Source organism: Anabas testudineus, chromosome 12, assembly GCF_900324465.2.
Source record: "Anabas testudineus chromosome 12, fAnaTes1.2, whole genome shotgun sequence".
Classification (NCBI taxonomy): Eukaryota; Metazoa; Chordata; class Actinopteri; order Anabantiformes; family Anabantidae; genus Anabas; species Anabas testudineus.
Window position 1 is genome coordinate 9,143,310 of NC_046621.1, and position 22,484 is coordinate 9,165,793.

At 39.5% G+C, this 22,484-nt stretch overlaps 2 protein-coding genes across 7 annotated transcripts; one reads left to right on the top strand and one right to left on the bottom strand.

Annotated features, from left to right (window-relative positions):
• Positions 1-4: 4 nt before the first annotated feature.
• On the bottom strand, positions 5-4,944 carry mlana (melan-A). 4 transcript variants are annotated; one of them, XM_026356275.1, is made up of 5 exons: positions 4,881-4,944; positions 1,874-1,966; positions 1,690-1,786; positions 1,371-1,478; positions 5-297 (listed from the first exon to the last, which is right to left on the bottom strand). In XM_026356275.1, exons 2-5 carry the CDS (start codon positions 1,960-1,962, stop codon positions 229-231), a joined length of 363 nt encoding a protein of 120 aa, XP_026212060.1. In that variant the 5' UTR covers positions 1,963-1,966; positions 4,881-4,944; the 3' UTR covers positions 5-228. The 4 variants fall into 4 exon arrangements, with proteins under 4 accessions (XP_026212060.1, XP_026212062.1, XP_026212061.1 ...); XM_026356277.1 differs by lacking the exon at positions 4,881-4,944 and adding an exon at positions 4,420-4,484; XM_026356276.1 differs by lacking the exon at positions 4,881-4,944 and adding an exon at positions 2,310-2,687.
• On the top strand, positions 4,699-22,043 carry LOC113159535 (nipped-B-like protein A). 3 transcript variants are annotated; one of them, XM_026356270.1, is made up of 47 exons: positions 4,699-4,825; positions 6,087-6,234; positions 6,748-6,913; positions 7,123-7,223; positions 7,961-8,069; positions 8,155-8,303; positions 8,662-8,789; positions 8,877-8,967; positions 9,087-9,590; positions 9,686-10,930; positions 11,154-11,264; positions 11,482-11,649; positions 11,775-11,846; positions 11,940-12,029; positions 12,143-12,243; positions 12,332-12,418; positions 12,517-12,748; positions 12,938-13,089; positions 13,199-13,279; positions 13,375-13,475; positions 13,580-13,709; positions 13,801-13,883; positions 13,974-14,106; positions 14,248-14,391; positions 14,500-14,586; positions 14,871-15,088; positions 15,184-15,286; positions 15,369-15,467; positions 15,641-15,787; positions 16,037-16,171; positions 16,264-16,362; positions 16,478-16,531; positions 16,640-16,748; positions 16,861-16,997; positions 17,187-17,327; positions 17,435-17,528; positions 17,634-17,788; positions 17,884-17,974; positions 18,128-18,301; positions 18,435-18,625; positions 18,772-18,879; positions 19,122-19,322; positions 19,544-19,690; positions 19,817-20,172; positions 20,282-20,456; positions 20,557-20,745; positions 21,070-22,043. In XM_026356270.1, exons 2-47 carry the CDS (start codon positions 6,171-6,173, stop codon positions 21,427-21,429), a joined length of 7,812 nt encoding a protein of 2,603 aa, XP_026212055.1. In that variant the 5' UTR covers positions 4,699-4,825; positions 6,087-6,170; the 3' UTR covers positions 21,430-22,043. The 3 variants fall into 3 exon arrangements, with proteins under 3 accessions (XP_026212055.1, XP_026212056.1, XP_026212054.1); XM_026356271.1 differs by having other exon boundaries at positions 8,880-8,967; positions 21,070-21,429; XM_026356269.1 differs by lacking the exon at positions 4,699-4,825 and adding an exon at positions 4,952-5,030 and having other exon boundaries at positions 21,070-21,429.
• Positions 22,044-22,484: the final 441 nt, after the last annotated feature.

Sequence of the window (22,484 nt, forward strand, 5' to 3'; positions counted from 1 at the left end):
TGTGAAATCCTTTTTTTTATTATTTACTGAAACAACCTACAGTATATACATTGGGTGATATACTAATGTAACAGTTTGACTTATTTATATTTTCTAAATCTATATATAAGGAACCATATGGACAGTTACATTAGGTTATGCATCATCAGAAAACAGACAAATTTTAGAGTGTGTCTCCAGTATTTTTCTTAATTCTTCGGAGATCTGTTTGTCTTCTGTAGCAGTCCTTCAGGGGGAATAGGGAGGAGGCAGTGGCCCTGAGGAAATCTTTTCATAGGCTGGTGGAGCATTGGGAACCTGAAAAAAAGTAGGACAAATAGAAATGATACCTAGCGTTTTAGGAAAGAAAAAACAACGCTTTCTCTGAAAGGATAGGATTTTTCAAAGTTCTTATGTTTATACCAACCAATGTTAGTGAGTTTTTAGAGGAATAAAACTTGGCGTAGCATTTGCTGTTTAGAAGATAAAGCTCTTCAGAGACTCATCCTTTTTATAGAAGAACCAATTCATGATAGAAACTTTGTTTTTAATGAATATTTATCAGTGTCAATACAGTTTCAATAACAATGTAAACAATCCTAACCATAAGGAAGGTTAGTATCAAAGTCTGTCTCTCTCAGCCACTGAATTTAATAAAGTCAGCCTTAAGATGTTGTGTTGTGCTGACTTACATACAACATGACTTCAACAAATGCAACAATAATTTATTTAAATCAAATACAAAAAAGTGCTGGACTTGTTTTCTCAAATTCAGGAAGTTGGATCAACTTAAAATGGTTTACAGTATAGTACTCAGTATTGTATAATGAAACTTTGGATAATCTGTGGGTTCACGCAGTTTTGATCTTTATGGATTCAGCTTGGTTAAAACTCTAGAAACTGCAGTAGTAGAAAGGCATGGGAATTGTTAAAATTGTTCTTTTTCTACTCTCTCTCTCTTTCAACTCTGTGATCTGTCAAATGTGCTGTTTTAATCCTTCTCCCTTCACTTAATTTGGATACACATACCTCCCATGGGAATGAAACCTTTTAATACCCACCCCGAGTCTGCTGACATAATAATCTCTCCCTCAGGCATCTACTGCATGAGCTTCATGTGCTCAACAATGTGTTCAGAGCCCGAGGTCTTTGTACTAAACAAGAATCTTCTGTCACTGACGTTGGCTTGTACAGAGTTTAACTCTGTCCACCAGTTGGTGACTAATTGGTAATATTAAGAATAATAAGCATTTAACTGGGGAATAAAACATTCCCTTCACCCTGATCCCTGTCCAACTGTCTCATTGCTATGAATCTATTGATTCTATTTCTTTCTACATTGAAAATACTTGTGTGATGGAGGACCAGATGCATTGATGCCTGTTCCTTACCGCAGGTCGGAAGCTTCCAAAATCAGTGAGAGCCATCTTGTTATTTGCTGAAGGTCCTGCCTCAGAGTACTGGCCTCCTGAATATCCTGTTGTACCTGATCTCGGGCTCTACAGGGGACAGAGACATGACAACAGGCTGATAAACTGTAGGGAAACTAAGTGATGATGGTGTAAATCAAATCAAGACAGCATTTCACATGTCACATTAACTGACTGCCCCATTAACTGAGGTTTGGGAATCACTTTATGTGTGAAATCACAATATCTCCCTTTGTTAGTTAGAATACTTTTATTTCAAGGTTGAACACAATGATCCTACCCTTAGTATTTTGTAGCCATTCCTTTTCTTGAAGTACCAGCAGCCGAGGATGAGGAGAGCTGCCAGGATGACCACCAGCAGAGCAATGCCCACTGCCCTGGATTCACACAGAACTCAGTTTACAGCTGCATCACAACACATTTCCATTACGAAGATGGCTTTTAGGTAAAACAGACACACATACTCCTCAGCTCGGACGTATCCTCGCCTGCTGCTGGCGAAATAAATGTTGAATTCTCCACGAGGCATCCCGTCTGTACGATTACACCGCATGAAGCTGAAAGACAACAGACACCGATTTAACTGAGACACAACCAAAATGCATCCATCTGTATCCCAGCATCGCTAATAGTCATTCTGAGTGATGACAGCAGCACCTGTTGCTGATGCTGCCCATCAACTGATGTCCCAGGCAGCATGCTGCAGCATCTATTAGCCCTGTCCAATTTATGTAATAACAGGAAATATAGAGGTCAGCAGATAAATGTTTTAGCCTGTTTAAAAGTAGTCCAACTCTTTGCACGATACAAAATATAGGTCCCCGCAACAAGACTGCAGCTCTACTAGAAATAAGAAAATAAGACAAACAGACCACAGTCTTACCAAACTGGACAGCTGACCTGCAGAGCTCCTTTAGTTGGGGTGGCTTCTCAAAAAAGACTTAGTCCTGGGAGCTCTGTGTTGCTTCACTCCTCAAATATCTTGCCTGAGAGCAGGGAGTACCAGAAAACCCTCATGACCGTCACGGGTTTGAGGCTCATGGTTTAAACCCATTGAAGCGGAGTAATTACCGTGAAACCCCGCGGTCCTGAACGCAACGTTTTTATCCACTCGTGAAACGACAGGCGTCAGCTGCTGCCTTCTCCTATAAAGTGTGTGTGTGTGTGTGTGTGTGTGTGTGTGTGTGTGTGTGTGTGTGTGTGTGTGTGTGTGTGTGTGTGTGTGTGTGCGTGTGCTATTGTTATTCACATCCTAATCCAGCAGCTACAGTAATTGAACAATAGTAACACTTTCAATCCAGTAGGTTATAGCATATAGGTGTAATAAATATATATAAAACAATCAATATGTAGGACACATGCACATCTCACGTATTGCAAGCTGAAAGATCTTTTGATTTTATAGGAGAATCAGCTGAAGCTTGAAACGATGTCTTATCTTTTTTTTTTACCTCAGCATTCAATAGTCAATTAACTGCCCCTGGAAAAATGACATAAAAATAGCCTATTATTGTCTTGAAAGCTCCTTATCACATACACCACCTAAATAAATCAATGTTTTTGTTTTGGGATTTCATTTTTTTACTGTTATCAAAGAGTTATAAGTTATGCTTTGTTGAGAGTGTAACAATTGGCTCCTTATAATACTGTGATTGACATGAAAGAATGAAAGTTGTCACTTCACTTCACTTCAGTAGAGAAAATGATATCCACATTACTTTTTCCTTTTAATATATCTTTATGTTGGAATAATAAAATCTATCATTAGACTCATGTTGATTCCAAAGTTCTTAATTATTGTTCTTCTTTTTATTATTATTGTAATTATACTACATCATTTTGCACAAACATTTTTATCAGATAATCAAACTGTCTGCAAAGGTTAAGATAGACAAGGAAGTACAGACCAGGACACAGGAAAAATGGCAGAAACAGCGAAGTATGGTGTCTGAAATATATTTATTTCTCTCCACAAGAGGGAGACATGAATGTACTTAACGAAATTGTGTCTATCCTGCTTTAGTTTGGTGCCATGTCAACCTATTAAATAGGTGAATGTTTGTAATAGGCATACATGGGTCTGTACATTTACAATCATAAATTTAATCACTGAAGTTCATTGTCATTGTGCAGAGCACTGGTAAAAAGCAATCGCAGTTCGCATCAAGCAAACAAATTTAATTATTTATATAAAAAAAAATAAAAATTACAAATGAATACATTGGTTTAAGTGGTATTACAAATCTTATGATATGTATAAATATATTATAGTAATTACAGGTTGTGTGTACAGTGGAGAATGCAGGATATATGCTGCATTTGCTATATAAAGATATAGAAATGATATTGATTTTATTTTGAACCTTTGCTTAACCAGGAAAGTCTCATTGGGATTAAAAACCTCTTTTACAAGGGAGACCTGGCCAAGATAGGCACAAAAATCATACACGACAACATAAAAATAAGAACAAAACAACAATAATAACACCTAACACATAAAGGACAATGTAAATAAACGTATACTGGTATTGTATTGTTGTTAACTCATACAGGAACAGGTAAGAAACTTTCTTAAATCCTACAGTATCTACAGAGATCCAGAGGTGCAGTGGGTGTAGTGCAGCTTTAAACACGCAGAGCAGTCAGCTGACTGGCTGATTGTTCGTGCGTTTGTTATGATGACAAATCTGCATCATCTGTCAGCTGACTAGACTAGAAGAGAGGCAAATGTGTTTATTAAGTGTACAAAAACTTAGTGTATTAGAAAAAATAATAAATTAAAAACTCTAATAAAAGAGTACGTAGTGGTTTTGGTAGTTTAAACTTTAGAGGACAGATGTACACTGAACGTCACATTAGATGCTGAAGGAGACTCGTGTTATTGGATTTTATTAAAACTTATTTTTATGTGTAAATCTTTTTAAAAACTGCACTGATCTATCTGAGAGTGCTCTCAGATTTATGATTTGGGACATAACATTGTCACAGAAGTAATTAGCTGGCTCCTCACCGGGTGAGGGATGACTCCTATTGATGATCCTTCCGGTCGGTATTTTGAACGACAGAGGGGTCGACTGTGGATCCCCCTGTTTCCCAGAGCCCTGAAATTCACAGGGTGGCCGCTAAGATAACATTAAACATCTGATAAAATACTAATCTAGTCGTTTAAGGGAATGATCTTCCCTCCTAGCAGATACGATCGCCGTGAGAAAGCTGGATTACTGCCTCGCCGCCGTCGTGCTAACGCTAGCTCCTGACTGAAGGAGCTGTTTGAACAGTGGGACGGAGAGGGAGCTAGAGACTCTTCTCCTGCTCCAGCTGCCATCCTGCTCCTGCTGCTCCTCCCCCTCCTCATCCTCCTCCTCCTCCTCCTCCTCCTCCACCAAAGCCACTTCTCTTTCTCATCACATCCAGAGGTAAATAAGCCAGATTACAACAATAACAACCTCTTTTCGGAGGATTTGTTGTTACCTTCACGACCGTTTCCGCGTTGTCAGACACACCAGGCAGCCGTTGGGAGCCGTTCACGGGATCAGCCAAGGGGATAATTGTGATCTGTGATGGGGTATTTGCTTTGTACCCCTGCCTCCCTGGCGTCGGGTCGGGGTTACGCTTCCTTAGGCAAGTCCGAGGTCCACTTTGTGAGGTAGAGGCCATAGCAAGTATGAGGTGAAAACCTAAACCCATTCGCGTCTTGTGTGAGAAAAGGAGCCACACGGATAGGTAACCCACGGCTAAATGGGTTTGATGCACTCCCGGTGATGCTAGCTTAGGCAAGTTACAGACATACCTAGCCAGTTAGCATACGTTAGCTGCATCTCCAGTTGTTGCTAGCCGGCTAACCCCGAGTTGATTTTAGTCACTTTCACAGTCGTCGTCTTCTTGCTTGTCTCTTTAGCAAGTATCTATAACGCCAAAATAATAATAACAGAGTAATAATAGAGTCACTTCTGGTGTCAAGACGAGCTAATGTCGCTGCTATGTTTTGGACATCCCCGGAAACCTCCACTGACACAGTAACAAAAGAAAGAATTTGAGATAGCTAGCTACAGTGTTTTAGAAATAGCCTCTAGATGTTGTTAAGCTTGTTTCAGCTGCGAAAATACATGTCAAAAAGCAGGAAGGCTAACGTTAGCAAAAGGCTAGTGAATACAAAAGACGCACTGAGTGACAGAATTGTTCTAACTTTTAATCTTTAAATCTTCTATCTCTATCAGATTAAACACCACCACAGTGCACGACACATTGCGGCCGTGTGGCAGCTCATATTGTCTGGTGTATGTTTCTTCAGCCCTTGAGTATTTGTATTTTAAGCAGTTACAAAAATCACTGCTACAACAATGCACACAGTGAGATGTGCGTTTAAGTTAAAGGGTTTGGACACCAGGATCTGATGGTTGATATCAGAAATCGATTTAAATTAGAACCTGTAAACAAATGCCTAGGCATGCTATAAGCTTGCTATGATGTATCTATGTCAGTAGTGCAGTTATGATGGCACTGTAATAATGCACAATCATGAGCTGACACACTTTTAAATCCCCCATCCCAGAAAAAGCACACTAATGTATGCATGGAAAACATTTGGGCATTCCTTAATCCTTAATCCTAATAGGAGCAGTGTTTCATGGTATGATATTCAAAGATGTCTTTTGCCACTTTTTTTTGTCTCTGCAGTATTTTGGAGATGTGAGGAATAGGAAGAGATCGGTGATACTGAGCAGCCTGTGCACTGACACGACCCTTGACCTCATCTTCAGCATGAATGGTGATATACCTCATGTCCCCATCACTACTCTTGCTGGAATTGCTAGCCTGACAGACTGTAAGTGCATCATCATCTTTCTAATGTAGCTCACACAGTGTAAACTCTTAACATTCAAACCACTACATGGCAAGGCTGTGTTGTTATACCAGTAGAATAACCAGTAGGTTAAGTGGCTTATGTTTCTGAAGACAGGAAAGACTAGAATAAAATATTAAATGGGACATTAAAAAACATTACTTTATTGCAGAGCTATCAGATTAGATTGCATTTTATTGTAAAAGTGTAACTGTAAAAAGGGATAGCTTGACAAATCTAGATATTGTTGCTTCAGTCTGACGTTACTACATATTTTTGGCCTTTTGATATGAGGATATACAGCATACCATGCTTCTTACATTACTACTGTAGTTTTCGGATGTTTTTATTTAATTGTACCTTAACATTTAAAAGTAGAAAACACAAAAATAAGTTAACAAATAACATTTATGTTGTTATTACAGTAATTGATGCCAGGTTTATTCTTTGATCTCTTTCTATCCATCTTAACTTGTCTTTAAATCATCCTTTTAGTGTTGAACCAGCTGCCCTTGCCTTCTCCTCTCCCTGCCACCACTGCTAAGAGTCTGCTCTACAATGGAAGGATCTCCGAAGAGGTTAGCAGCCTGCTGGTGTGTCGAGATGAAAATCTGGTGACTCAGCTGGCACATAGCCTTAACCAGGTCTCCACTGAACACATGTAAGTACCACTCACCGATCTTTCACACCTTACTGCAACACTAATTTTCAGAGAGGAAAGCTTTCAGTGACTACTACAGTGGGTTTGTAAAGATCTGCTAACTCTAACATTGGTTATGAATTGGAAAAGAAGTCACAATGGTAGATGATGCATTTGGGCCAGTGTAGGCTATTGCCTGCAATACAACTGTAATGTTCTTTTGTTTGCAGAGAGTTGAAGGACAACTTGGGGAATGATGAGCCCGAGGGTGACATGCCAGTCCTTCTACAAACTCTGCTGTCCAGGAACCCAAAAATCTTCAGGGACAAAAGTATGTCCATCCAGTAGTTTGGGGTGATAGGGAGGAGACACTGAGTTGTTGCTGTTGATTTTGCTGTAGAGCACAGTGCATGCTTTCCCCCCCACTGAACTATTTTTTTTCCACTCTATATATATATATTATCTATACTGAGATAGCGGTTCATCATGGTTATGTGTAATAGGTAACTTGTAGATATGATGATAATTAATTCTGTGTACATGATAATGATTTGTATCGAACTTCATTACATTGAAAGCAATTTCATAAGTTTAGTCTGCCCCATTCACAGTTTACAGTACACAAAAACTAATAACAAATTACGCAACCCAGTGCAACACTAAAAGAAACACAGAGTTGAAGCAGCATTAGTTTGACACGTTGCTAATGGAATAATGGAAGGTAGGGTCAATAACTACTATTATTTTCAGTTATTAGACTAACTGGTAAACTAATTTTCTATTGTAATCTATAGATATGCGAAACAATTCCCTGGCATTTGCTTAATATGAGTAGTCAGCATTGTTGTGTGTGGCAGATAATGTTTGGTTTAGCAGTCTTGATAAACTGGTGATTTGATTTGATTTTTGTTTAACCTGTCCTGTCTTATTTTAAGAAGTGTAAATGTTTCTGTGTCACAGAGTTCACATTACGAGATGCGTGTTAGTGGTTTGGTGGCTCTTAATTGCACATGTCCAGTTCCTTGTTTGGATTATTTTAATTCTACATTATTTATTCTTATTTCCTAGGTGTAATACAGCAGCCATTGATGCAACAGTATAAGATATCTCAGAATCAAGTGCATGGAAGTCCAGCATCTAACTATCAACAAACTGCCGTTCCTCAAAGCCCCTCTGGGTACGATGCTGCCAACATTCTGTCAGATGATAGAGAAGCATACATACTTCTGCTAAGTCAACTTCTTTCTTCCCTCCTTTTTCAGATGTTTTACTTCCCAACAGTTTGGGTCAGCTACTCAGTTTGTACCCCAGCAGAACAGCCCTATACCAAGTCCCTATACTCCTCAGAGTCCCGCAGACTATATGCACTACAATCCACCCAGTTATTCCCAACACTCGCAGACTCAGCAAGGTGAGTACAAAGTGAAGTTATTTTAATTATTTATAATTTTGGGTTACAGCATGTTACAACCATTCTGGCTAAAACAACAAGTCTTTCATAAGAGAGTAGACACTGTACAGTACATACTTCAAAGAACACTGGCTACACTCTAACCATAAACTAAATACCTTTGTTTGAATTCCTCCCCCCAAATTTTTGGAAGAACAGTAATTTTTTAAAACATTATAATGTCTGATTGCTGTCTTACTTAAACTAAGCTGGCTGCAAGCAAACTTGTTTTAACATCAGCAGCCTTTATACAAGCAAGTGTATAAGCTTACACTTTCTTATTGTAACATTTTTATTATATTTTGCTCTCTGTTATTAGTTGCTGGTGGTGTGAGAAATATAAATGACAACAAGGTGTCTGGACCGCTGAGTAATTCATCTAATCACCATGTGAGACTAAGTTCGGATGAAGAATACATCAATATAGCTCAAAAACTGGAAAATGAGGTAAATCAGATAATAAAGATACCGCAAACCAAACGTTAACAGCTGCTGGAAATTCAAAGTAATGATAAATGTCTTGTGTTTCAACAGCAGAATGACTCCTCTGTGAGGGCTGCCGCATTTCCAGTTAAATCACCACAGTCTGTGTGTTCCCCTGCTGGGAGTGAGGAGACTACAGAAAGTATGCTGCCTTAGCAACATGACCATTCCTCATCATTTTATATAGTCAAGAATAAATACACCATTGTACCATTAATTATTTTCCAAGACTCACTTCCTAAATTTATTTATTTTTATCAGCAAGTTCCAAGGCTCCTCTTGTCATGCAGTCACCTCTACCTGATGTGCCAACTGGAGCAGCGCCTGACTTATTCCTCACCTCTGCTGACTGCAAGAAGAAGGAGAAAGAAAGAAGTAAAGAAGAACATGAGCAGATGGACAAAAATACCTTGTATGACATTATTAGTTCCCCATCAAAAGACTCTGCTAGGCTTACTTTAAAACTGTCACGAGTGAAGATGCTGGACACAGATAAGCATAAAGAACTTCCACCTATGGCACATATGGACTCAGACCATGAAACCGATTTAAAGAATAATAATAATAATAATAATCAATTGTCAAGGACTACCCAGCAGGCAAACTGTAAACAGTTTCCTTTTTTGCCAAATGCCAAGGAGACTGGAGTTGTCAGCGGGATTGGCTATGATGATGCTGAAATAGATACATTTGCTGACTTCGAAAGAATAGAACGTGAGTCAGCCAGTGACAGAGAACGATGGTCTAAAGAAGTCCAGGATAAAGGTGGGTTTCTGTGTGTCTGCTTTTGACCTGTTCTGTCTTGCAATTTTTCTTGACATAAGTTTGTGTTTGTTAAGACTATGTATTCTTTACTGCAGACAAGCCACTGAAGAAACGTAAACAAGACTCGTATCCTCAGGAAACCGGAGCTGAGGCAAGTGACGGGCCTACTGTACTAGCGGGCACCACTGGTAGCAAGTTAACACCCAAGAAGACGAGTACTCCAAGTAATGGTGCCAGTCGACCTGCCTTAATGGTCAGTATTGATCTGCAGCAAGCTGGAAGAGTGATAGGACAGCCTGTGGTGGTCTTGGAAGCACAGCAGTTGTCTGAGGACCATATGCAGCAGGTAAAGTCCAAGACTGATGGGAAGGTAGATAAAGTTGTTGAAAACAGACCTCGGATCATCAAGCAGCATGCTGACCCTACCAGAATGTCTGGCACACATGAGCAACCTGAAACTCCTAAACAGAAGCATGAAAGTCGGCGGGAATCCAAACACAGGCATGATGGCAATCCTGACGGTGGCAAGCGGCACTCAGATGAAAGACAGCCAGACACACCACGGCAGAAGAATGACAGGCATTCAGACTCGCACCAGAAAGTAGAAAAGAACCACAACAGTCACCGATCACATGTCAACCAAACTGAGACTACAAAAACCATGAGCAAGATGGAGCGTAACTCCAAACATAGTCAAGACAAAGCCCGGGACAGAGACAGGGAAAAGGACAAAATTAGAGAAAAAGAAAGAAATAGAGAGAGACATAAAGATAGAGACAGAGAAAGAGATAAAGATAAAGTAAGAGACAAGGAAAAGAAAAACAAGACATTGTCAAGGGAAAACTGTAACAGACACTCTTCTGATGGCCATATTAAATCCAGTAGCCTTAAACTGAAGCAAGATGGAAGCAGCAAACCCACTGACCTCAATGGTCATCAGAGGACAGACAGTTCCACCCCACAAGTCCCACAAAATAAGAAAGAGAAGAGAAATGGACATGAGAGCATTAGTTGCAAAGCTGGAAATAAATTTGAGACAAAACCTAGTGAGTTCCCCTCATATCTACTCGGCGGCAAGTCGGGCAGTCTGAAGAACTTCGTGATTCCTAAATTGAAACGTGACGGGACTGATAAAGATCCCCAACCTCCAAAGAAGGTGACAGGGGGCTGGAGCGAACCCCTGGTCCGATTGGAGAGAATGTCATTGATGGAGAATTTAAACAAAGGTGCTAAACCCATTGTTGTGCTTCAGAAACTTAGTGTTGATGAGGTAAAAAGAATCATGAAAGAAAGCAGGAATGAACACAGATCCAGGAAAAAGTCCTCATTGGATGTGGGAGGTATGATTTACTTTGTTCTTGAAAATGCTGTATATTAGAAAATTTAGCAGATGAATATGAAGATGTGCAATGTTGCCGCTTCTAGAGTGTTTTTGTTTACCAATGTTTCAGAAATCATTCTGATTACAGTCACTAATCAGATTTAATAGCTGCAGACAAAGAGTTCGTTTTTTGAAGTATAGATTCTTTGTGATGAAAGCTCAGTATACTCTTGTGCTTACAGAAATGTCATTTTGTGAGAAGAACAACAAGCGAAGACACAGTATGATCAGTAAGAAATCAAAGTATGCTGAGGTGGACTCAGAAGAAGATGAAGATCATGTTGATGATTATTGTGGGTATTAGATCTGAAATATGTACATAATGTTATACATTAATGAATTCAGCATGTTTGTGTTTATATATTATATATAAATATGATAGCTTCGTATCTTCTGCGCTGGAGTGTGGCACAACTTTGCTCTGTGTGTCACAGTGTTTGTGTGTGTGTGTATTATATTTTATTTATTTAAGCATTAATAATTGTTTTGATTTTCTTGTTAATGATGTAGCTTCTAGGAAAAGGCACAAGAAAGACCATGGTAAGACCTCTATACAGGAAGAGAGGAGAGGCTCTGGAGACCACCGTCGAAGTGGAGGTTGTCACCAGAAGTCTGGTAGCCGTCACCGTGAACCTAAGGATTCGGATGAAGGCTCTCCACCACCCAGCTTAAGCGATGGTGCGTGTTTTTGCATAGGCTTGTTACTGGGCATAAAACATTTTTGCCATTTAAAACCACTCAGTCCAATTCCCTGGACAGTTAGATTATGCCTAAAGATGCTCTGGTGTTTTCTGTTTGTCCAGTTGCCAACAAATTGAAGAAAAAAGACAAACAGAAAAACAGGAAGTCATACGACTCCATGCTGACTCCAGAGGGTATTATTTTACCACATTTGAACTTTTAGATTATTATTGAATTAGTGTGTATATGTATTAATCCATTTGTTTCCATCTGTTCTGTTCATACAGATATGATGGACTCTTCCACATTTAAGAGATTCTCCTCCAGATTGGACAGCCTTCTTGAGAACCTTGAGGATCTGGATCTTGCTGCCACAGGTAAACGTCAAGCGTTTCCAGTGTTTATAATATTTGTTATAAACACTTTCCTGAAAATTTGTTGAAAATAAAATGTTTTTTTTTTTAATATTTTAACTTGTACCTCCACACAGATGATGATGAGATACCTCAGGAGCTCTTGCTTGGAAAACACCAGTTGAGTGAGCTGGGCAGTGATTCTGCTAAGATTAAAGCGATGGGCATCTTCAACAAGGTAAGGCCAATATGTGTATGCACTGTCACATGGTTCTATCAGTACATAGTGTTGTGAAATTAACAATCATCATCTGTCTGATCCACAGTTTTCATCTGACAAACTGGTAAAAATGTTGAATATTCTCGAGAAGAACATTCAGGACAGTGTCAAACTTTCCACCTTAATGAATCATGTAAGTTATCTGCCGGATATCATGTTTTCTTACCTAATTTTCGCTTTATTTAGGCAAGTTCTTGTTTTTTTTAAACTAAATCCCACTGGAATTTGTAGGATAATGATTCTATGGATGAGGAACGGTTGTGGCGCGACCTTATCATGGAGCGGGTGGCTAAATCTGCTGATGCCTGTTTGACTGCCCTCCACATAATGACATCTCCACGCATGCCCAAGGCTGTTTATATGGAAGATGTTATTGAGAGGTTGTTGCAGTACACCAAGTACCATCTGCAAAACACCTTGTACCCTCAGTACGACCCAGTCTACAGAGTAGATCCACATGGAGGTCAGTGTTTTACGAATATTGCATAAATCTTGACTTCTAGGAGCTATTTTCATGTGTGAAAATTGTAGGCTGATTCATTGTATCTTAAATGTTCTGGGCACAGCTTAAAATGCAGGAGCTCCATTATTAAAAGGTCTAGTAATGAGTGAAAACATAGTGTACCTCTGTTATTATACTTACTCCTGCCAGGTGGTGCACATACTTCAAAATCCAAGAGAGCAAAGAGTTCCTCCCATAAACAGAAGGCTGTAGTCATGCTCTACAACAAAGTGTGTGATATCGTGAGCAACGTATCAGAGCTCCTGGAGATTCAGCTGCTAACCGACACCACAATTCTTCAGGTAAGACTCTTAACCTGCTCTTATGTCATTCAAGATTGTGATCCTATTTAATGGTTGACCTTTGACTTTTGAGCTCTAACATACTGTTCATGCTTTTGGTCCCTTTTAGGTGTCCACCCTGGGTGTTACACCGTTTTTTGTGGAGAATGTCAGTGAACTGCAGTTATGTGCTATCACACTAGTGACAGCAGTAAGTCTGCCTCAGCATTATTTCTTTTGTTTATCCTTCACAACATTTCTGCTGGTATATTTTGATATAATGCCTGACATTTTACTCTTCCTCAGGTTTTCTCTCGCTACGAGAAACACAGGCAGCTCATTTTTGAAGAGATCTTTACTTCACTGGCTAGACTGCCTACTAGTAAACGCAGCCTTAGGAACTTTAGGTAAATAAAATGCCATTAAATGACACAAATTAAGTTAGTTAATTTTGTATTGAGGTCCTTTGCTTTAGCAAACCCAACAATGCTAACTATTAATACTGTCACAGGCTGAACAGTAGTGATTCAGAGGGAGAACCCCTGTATATCCAGATGGTCACAGCCCTGGTGCTTCAGCTTATCCAATGTGTGGTACACCTTCCTTCAGAGAACGACCTGGAAGATGAACATAACAAGAAAGTAAGGACCACAATTTAACTGATATTTAAATTTTGTTTATCAGAAATAATATTTGGATTTACAAAGTATTTTACCTGGCACATTTTCCTAGGTGGATAGAGATTTCCTTATCACAAACTCTTATGAAACTGCCATGAGGACAGCTCAGAACTTCCTATCAGTGTTTCTCAAAAAGTGAGTCTTCATTCCTGCTCACGCTATACAACAAGTGCTTGATCACTCAGTGCTGATTACATTTTTATAATAAACAATTGTATGTTTCAGGTGTGGCAGTAAGCAGGGAGAGGAGGACTACAGGCCTCTGTTTGAGAACTTTGTTCATGACCTGCTGTCTACAGTTAACAAACCAGAGTGGCCTGCAGCTGAGCTACTGCTCAGTCTATTGGGCCGGTTGTTAGTGAGTAGCATAATTTTCTTCAAAGATGTCAATCACTTGTCTTGTCTTATATTGTCTTATCACTTATCTGTCCAATATAACAATATAAACAGCTGCTAATATTTGTTTTTTTATGACATTCCTTCTTCCACCTCCTACCAGGTGCACCAGTTCAGTAACAAGCAGACAGAAATGGCGCTCAGAGTGGCGTCGCTGGACTACCTCGGCACTGTTGCTTGTCGTCTTCGTAAAGATGCTATAACTAGCAGGATGGACCAAAAGGCTATTGACCGCATTGTCAAAGAGGTAAACAAGCTAATCACAGAATCATTCATATGCCCATACATTTTCAATAAATGAACAGTGCTATTGAACTGCTGTTGACATTCTTCTTGCTTATTGATTTCCTTACAGATCGAAGGTAATGATGAGATCCAGCAACTACAGAAAGCCTTGCTTGAATACCTAGATCAGAAAATTGGCACAGATCCATCTCTAGTGGTGAGTGTTTAATTTTCCTACACTACAATGTAAATAATTATGATCATACTTGTGATTTCCTAAGGAGTGAAAGCTCAGTGTTTTCATGCAGTAATGTCCACCACATGTACTCATGTTAAATGAAGCTCTCTGATAGTTTGAAACAGGGATATTTGGGCTCAGCATAGAATGTAAAATAGGTTCAACAGGATGCATCTGTGTTAGACTGGTATTATATACACATACTATATAATGCCTTAGATTGTTCAGCATTGTTTTATCATGTGTGCATTTGTATCTTCCAGCTTGCCAGGAAGTTTTATATTTCCCAGTGGTTCAGGGACATCACAAGTGAAACAGAAAAGGCGATGAAGTCTCAAAATGAGAACGATGAAGACTTGAAAGGGCGATGGCATTCAGGCGATGTCGACTCAACTGCTGAGATTATGCAGAAAGCTGAGACACGAAAAAAATTCTTGCGCAAGGTCATCAAGACTTCACCATCACATTTCAGTTCTCAGAGGTAAATCTTACTTCACTGCAGATCACTGCACCAATTTGCTATGCTGTTTGATTTGTTCGCTCATTGTGGTTTTAAACTGTCCTCATGACTTTCAGGTTAAACTCTGATACAGTAGACTATGAGGACTCCTGTGTGATTGTCAGATATCTGGCCTCCATGAGGCCATTCGCTCAGAGTTTTGATATTTATTTATCACAGGTAAGAGGTTTAATTTAACTTAAGGGAGATATAATATTGCATTGTCCGTCACTAACGTTTTCTCTCTCTGTCTCCTGTAAAGATTCTGAGAGTGCTGGGTGAGAGTGCTATTGCCATCAGAACCAAAGCCATGAAGTGTTTGTCTGAAGTAGTGGCTGTGGATCCAAGTATTCTAGCACGGGTAGGTCATCCTGCATTACATGCCACACAAGTCTTCACCACCCATCCAGTGGTTTATGGTGATAGCACAAAAGGTTTTAATAGATTTTTTACAGAATTAAAAACCTCTTATTTTTCATGTTAAGGAATGTTTATGTTTGTTTGACTGCTAACATTCTGCCATTTGTTTTTCAGTTGGATATGCAACGTGGGGTTCATTGTCGTCTCATGGACAACTCCACCAGTGTGCGAGAGGCAGCTGTGGAGCTCCTTGGTCGTTTTGTGCTAAGTCGACCTCAGCTCATTGAGCAGTACTATGACATGCTCGTTGAAAGGATATTGGTAATTGCCTCTTAACTTTATTGAAAACAGTCTGCATCACACACTGTCTGATGATAAGTGAAAAGGAATGAGCCATGCACAGTGTATAATAAAATTATCACAAGTAGGTGTTTGCCCTTGAGTTTTTCCGACTTAAACTATAAAGTTCATTTAAAGTGCACCAGTTCAGCAGGGGTCAGATTATCTGCCCACACTGCTGCCATCTACAGACCAAATGGAAAAACTACAATTAATTTTGTCTTCACACAGGACACAGGTATAAGTGTGAGGAAGAGGGTCATTAAAATACTGAGGGATATTTGCCTGGAACAGCCAGACTTCCACAAGATCACTGAGATGTGTGTCAAGATGATCAGAAGAGTAAACGATGAAGAAGGCATCAAGGTTTGTTTTTATGTTTTGTGAATTATCACATAAAATGAAAGTTAATAGGTAGTTTTTAGCTTTTTATAAATAAAATTTCTGTACCCATTTAGAAACTCGTGAATGAGACATTCCAGAAACTGTGGTTCACTCCCACACCCAGTCACGACAAAGATGCCATGACAAGAAAAATCCTGAACATCACAGATGTGGTTCGTATTATCCAGGCTTGTGATTTTGTGTGTGATTTCTGTGCTATTGTTGAAATACGAACCATTCTAGTGTCTGACAGTGTCAAAGTCTGACTCATGTTGATTTTATCCCCAGGTGCTGGCATGTAAAGATTCAGGCTATGACTGGTTTGAGCAGCTTCTCCAAAATGTAAGTTGTTTAACTTGTTGGACTGTTTTGATTTCTCAGCAGCAGCATATGTGCCTTCATGATGGTTGCTGTGTGAGCTTTTCTAATTCCTGCGTCATTACTGTTCAGCTTCTGAAGTCAGAACAGGATGCTTCCTACAAACCTGCCAAGAAGGCCTGTGTTCAGTTGGTGGACAATCTTGTGGAACACATACTGAAATATGAGGAGTCTCTTGCAGGTAACAAAAAATGTAGTAGTTTCTTTGCTTGCGATTTTTGTAGTGCATGGTTATTGTCTTGACTATTATTGTGATGTGACAAATAACTGTGTTTTCTGTGTTTGTATTTCAGACTGTGAGGACAAAGGGGTTAACTCAGGTCATGTAGTAGCATGCATCACCACACTCTATCTGTTTAGCAAGATCAGAGCTCAGTTAATGGTCAAACATGCCATGACCATGCAGCCCTACTTGACCACCAAGTGCAATGTAAGTTGAAAATCAAGATTTTCATATGATAATATCTTTTTTTATTTGTTGTGACATAAATGAGCAAACGTTATGTTGTGCTATAGGACCCTCTAGTGGTGTGAGTGAGTTGCAGTTTTCCAGCAAAGTTGTTTCCCAGCTTAGCTTTGGACTGTGCAGCAGTCATGTGTCTTTGTGCTGTCATCTCAGACCCAGAATGACTTTATGGTGATTTGCAACGTGGCTAAGATCCTAGAGCTGGTTGTGCCTCTGATGGAGCACCCAAGTGAGACTTTCCTCACCACTATAGAAGAAGACCTGATGAAGCTCATCATAAAATACGGCATGACGGTCAGTCAGCTTTTAGCTTCCACAGACAGCTGTCAAACAAGATGGATGTTAAATAACCAATCTGTGCATTAAGTATCACAATATAATTTTTTGTGTTTATTTCTCAGGTTGTACAGCACTGTGTGAGCTGTCTTGGTGCAATTGTAAACAAGGTCACACACAACTACAAGTTTGTTTGGGCTTGTTTCAATCGTTACTATGGTAAGGATTGTGTACTTGAACATTAGAGAACTGTCATGTTGTCAGATTAAGGGTTACATTTTTAGCTCATACTTATGATGATCTTATGATCTTATGATTTTATAGGAGCTCTGGCAAAACTTAAAACACAGCACCAAGAGGATCCCACAAGTTCCACTCTGGTTGCTAACAAACCCACTCTCCTGCGCTCACTGTTTACTGTGGGGGCTCTCTGTCGACACTTTGATTTTGATCAAGAGGAGTTCAAGGGTGCTAACAAGGTAAAAATCAGCACCCTGGTTAAATGTTGTGCGTTGGACTGCTGCAGAGCTTCTTTTAGTGAATGACTCTTTCTGTCTACATCTGTGTCTCCTAGATTGTCATTAAGGACAAAGTGTTGGAGCTCCTGCTATACTTCACCACTCATGAAGATGAGGAGGTCCAGATCAAGGCCATCATTGGTCTAGGTATACTGCATCTCACGTCAAAGATATAAAGACAGTATTTAGACTTGTATGTATGTATGTATGTATGGCCTTTTTTTTTGCTTGTGTCTGTGAACTTGGTTACTTCAGTACTAACATCTCTATTAAACATTACTTTGCTTCAATTATCTCAAGGCTTCCAGTTCATCATGTACCCAGAGCTCATGTTTGTGCAGGATGTGAAGGTTCTGTATAACAGCATCCTCTCAGATGAAAGCAGTTTGGTCAGTTTGAAGATCCAGGTGCTAAAAAACCTGCAGACATACCTGCAGGAGGAGGATTCTCGAATGCAGGAGGCTGATCGCGAATGTGAGTTTAATGAATGAATCTTGTGTTCTTTCGCTTAAAATCACTTAATATTCACTAGTGGTAATTTAAACTGAGCGAGTTAAGTGTGCACAACATCCACAGACTAATTGCTCTGGTTCTTTTGTTTATTCAGGGAAGAATCAGGCAAAGCAGGAAGATCTGAAGGAAATGGGGGACATCTCATCAGGCATGAGCAGCTCTATAATGCAGATTTACTTGAAGCAGGTGCTGGAGTCCTTCTTCCACTCGCAGTCCACCGTTAGGCACTTTGCGCTAAATGTCATTACACTGACTCTGAACCAGGGCCTCATCCATCCTGTACAGGTATGTTTGCATTCTTATTCCAGCACACTTAGATAAGGATCGAAGACTTGAAGACTTAAATATACAGTTTATTTTTAAGTTACAAACCAGTGTGAGAAATATATTCATCATGAGCTGTTAACAGACAAGGAACATTTGTGTTTTAGTGTGTGCCCTACTTGATTGCCATGGGAACAGACCCTGAGCCAACCATGAAGAACAAGGCTGATCAACAGTTGTTGGAGATTGACAAGAAATATTCAGGCTTCATTCATGTGAGTGGCATGTTTGTTTATGTATTATTATCATCATCAGAATAGGTGTTTTAAAAGTGGATGTATCTAAATTTTAAATAAGGCATATCACATCACATAAACACAAAGTTTTTAAGGACAGAAGTAGATACCGTATCTTGTGAGCTGACCTGATCCACTAAACATAAAATACAGACTTCAGTAATAGTGTTTTTAAACATAATCATATTACATGCTGAACTGGATCTCTTGTGTATTTACAGATGAAGGCCGTTGCAGGATTGAAGATGTCTTTTCAGGTGCAACAGGCCATAAATGGATCAAGAGACACAGTGATCAGGGGTTTTCGCCACGAGGACTCAGACTCGGCACTCTGTTCCCACCTCTACACCATGGTCCGTGGCAACCGACAACATAGAAGGGCTTTTCTCATTTCTCTACTCAACTTGTTTGATGACAGCTCTGTAAGTTCCTCCTTACATCAGTTCTTTTGTAGTTTTGTGTTTCTCCAACCGTTCATCCATTCAAAGCAGCTTCACTGCTGCTCCTACAGCTTTACATGGAGCCTTATCTTCACATTCAGAACTTTGGTCCTGTTGCTTTTTATTACTTTTTTTATTTTCGTACAGACAGGTGATGAACAGTAAATTTAAGTATCGGACACTTTATGCTTTGTCCCCTATAGAAAACAGAGGTGGGCATGCTGCTGTTCATAGCAGACAACCTGGCCTGTTTCCCCTACCAGACCCAGGAGGAGCCTCTTTTTATCATGCACCATATAGATATTACTCTGTCTGTCTCTGGTAGCAATCTTCTGCAGTCTTTTAAGGAGGTAAGAAGCTTTAACTTTGGTCTGACTTACTTGTCTTAGTTGTTTTGTTCTTAAATCAAGAGATTAAAACCAAAGCTCTATATATTTGCTCTGCATTTAAGTGAGTGAGTTTTGTTGTCTGTGCAGTGCTTACGGAAGGAGCCTGTACGACAGGCAAAGAAAATCAAGATGAAAAAGAAGAAGAAGAAGCAAAAGCATCAGAGAAGGAAATACAGCTCTGATGATGACGATGATGAAGACAAGGAAGACGAACAGAGCAGTAGCACATCCAGCAGCAGCGATGAAGATGATGAGATGGTGCAAAGGCGAAAGAAATCTGTGCATTGTGATTCTGACTCTGACATGGATGATGAGGACGCAGTGTTTGACCGTCTACCTGAAAACCCCAACCCTCTGCTGAACTTTGCCAGTGCTTCGCAGGGTATTCTGCTGCTGCTGGTGCTCAAACAACATCTAAAGAATCTGTATGGTTTCTCAGACAGGTAGGGCACAGAACAAATTTCCTTTAGACAATTCTTTCATTAACTCTCCTCAGTATTGCAGACACAGTTATTTATAAGACACAAGCTCAGATTTTTGTTTGTATTACAGCAAAATCCAGAAATATTCTCCAACAGAATCTGCCAAAGTGTACGACAAGGCAGTGAACAGGAAGTCTAAGGTGCACTTTAACCCTCGCCAGACGCTGGATTATTTGAAGAGTAATCTGTCCAACACAGACCTCAGCTATGAGACCAAGAGGGATATTGTGAAACAATATTTGGATGTAAGCGTTCAGTGTCATGCTTTCCATCATTTAAAATGTTTAGAATTTATTTATGTGTTACCTTAATATCAGCACTAAATGAAACTGTGCCTGCTCTTAGTTCAAGGTACTTATGGAGCATTTGGATCGTGATGAAGAGGATGAGGAGGGTGAAGCAAGTGCCAATGCCAGAAATAAAGCCATTAATTCCCTGCTGAGGGGCCCCAAACCCCAGAACCACAACCACAGTAATCACACTGCTCCAGGAGAGACAGATGATGAGGAGAGTGAGGATGAAGATCCACCAGCAGTAAGCGTTTCAAATTCATTAAATATGAATGTTACCCAAAGGATTTAATGTGTTTTTTTTTTATGAAAAAGTGTGGTTATGGCTTACAAACTGTTCACAATGGACATTAGTAAACAGAAGTCTTATTATTGATGTGGGAAAATGCAGAAATGTGGATTTTTACTGTTGAGTATTTATGAAATTTTGAGTTTTTTTAAAACCATGACATTACAAAAGGTTCACATACTTTTTTTGCCACCGTATCATTCAAATATGGAAACGTCTGTAAGATTTCTGTTTTAAAAAGTCTCATGTTGCACAAAAACCTCTTCCTTTCATCCACAGCGCAAACCAAGGAAAGGCGGGGATTCCGCAGAGGATTCAGGTCACTTGAACAAGACAGTGGAGGTCATGGACGTCGTTGCCATCTGCTGTCCCAAATACAAAGACAGACCACAGATTGCCAAAGTCGTCCAGAAGACTAAAAGTGGCTACAGTATACACTGGATGACTGGGTCTTACTCTGGGCCCTGGGCAGAGGCAAAGAAAAAGGACGGTCGCAAAAAGGTGCCTTGGGTTGACACTATCAAGGAGTCAGACATTATTTACAAGAAGATCTCCTTGACAAGTGGACAGAAGCTTACAAACAAAGTGGCACAGACTTTACGGGCACTATACGCTGCTAAGGAGGGGACTAAGAGTTAATCAAGTGAAATTACTCAGACATAAGTCTTTGGGGATCCTATATGTTACACACAGAGAGAAGATGAAATCTCTTTCGATTTTAAGACTGGGTGGAGGAAAAGCGTTGTGAAACACTGATCTGTTTGAATACAGCCATGTTTAAGTTAAACATGAGAAAAAACAAGAGAAGGAAATGTTTGGGAAAACATTTTGTGGGAGTTCCTTCGCTGTTGTGCAGCAACTTGGTTGTTTTGATTTTTACTCCCACTGTATTACAGTTTAACTAAACACATGTTTATATCTGAACATAAATCTGTAAAAATTAAAGTGAATGTTGGAAATTAGTGTATTGATGATGTTCTTAATAAAGTGTTTATGGAGTTTAAACTAGCTCCACATGGATTTATTCACTTGATCTGAGCGCCAACAACTTTTATCTGCTTTCTTTTTTCTAGTTTTAAACATTTAGTTGTTTACCCACACTGTGTAATGGAGTATCTTTGATATAATTTATTTATGTTCAAAGCAGTGCAGTATCTGTGCCTATGCAGGGGAAGTTGATATTGTTTTTAATATAGATTTTGATGTTATAGAACACAGAGCAAGAAAACAGTGAACAGTCTCCGCTCTCCTGGTGGAACAAATACTATAATAAAACTTTCTTATGTCTTTGTTACTTGTTTGGACTTGTTTTTGTGGACAGTCCTGTGCAGACCATGCCTGCACGGGCTCAAATCGATCAGGAGTCATTTTAATATGAATCCCTCTCTCTGCTACTATAACACCTGTGAGCATAAGTATTTTTTCTGTCTTAGGTCTAGAAGTATACACTATACAAGTCTACCAAACCCACAAATTTGCTCAAGTGGGTTCGTACTTGAGTATGTAGTAGTTTCAACTAGTAATCTAATACTCCCTACTTCTTTTTTCAGTAGGAGCTTAAAGAAACAGATTTAAAGTAACATTTCCTTGTAATAAAATACCATAGTTTAGGGTTGTCCAATCCAGGTCCTCTTGCTTGTTGCTCCTGCCACTACTGATTTACGTGGATCAGGTGTGTGCCAATCAGAAGCTGT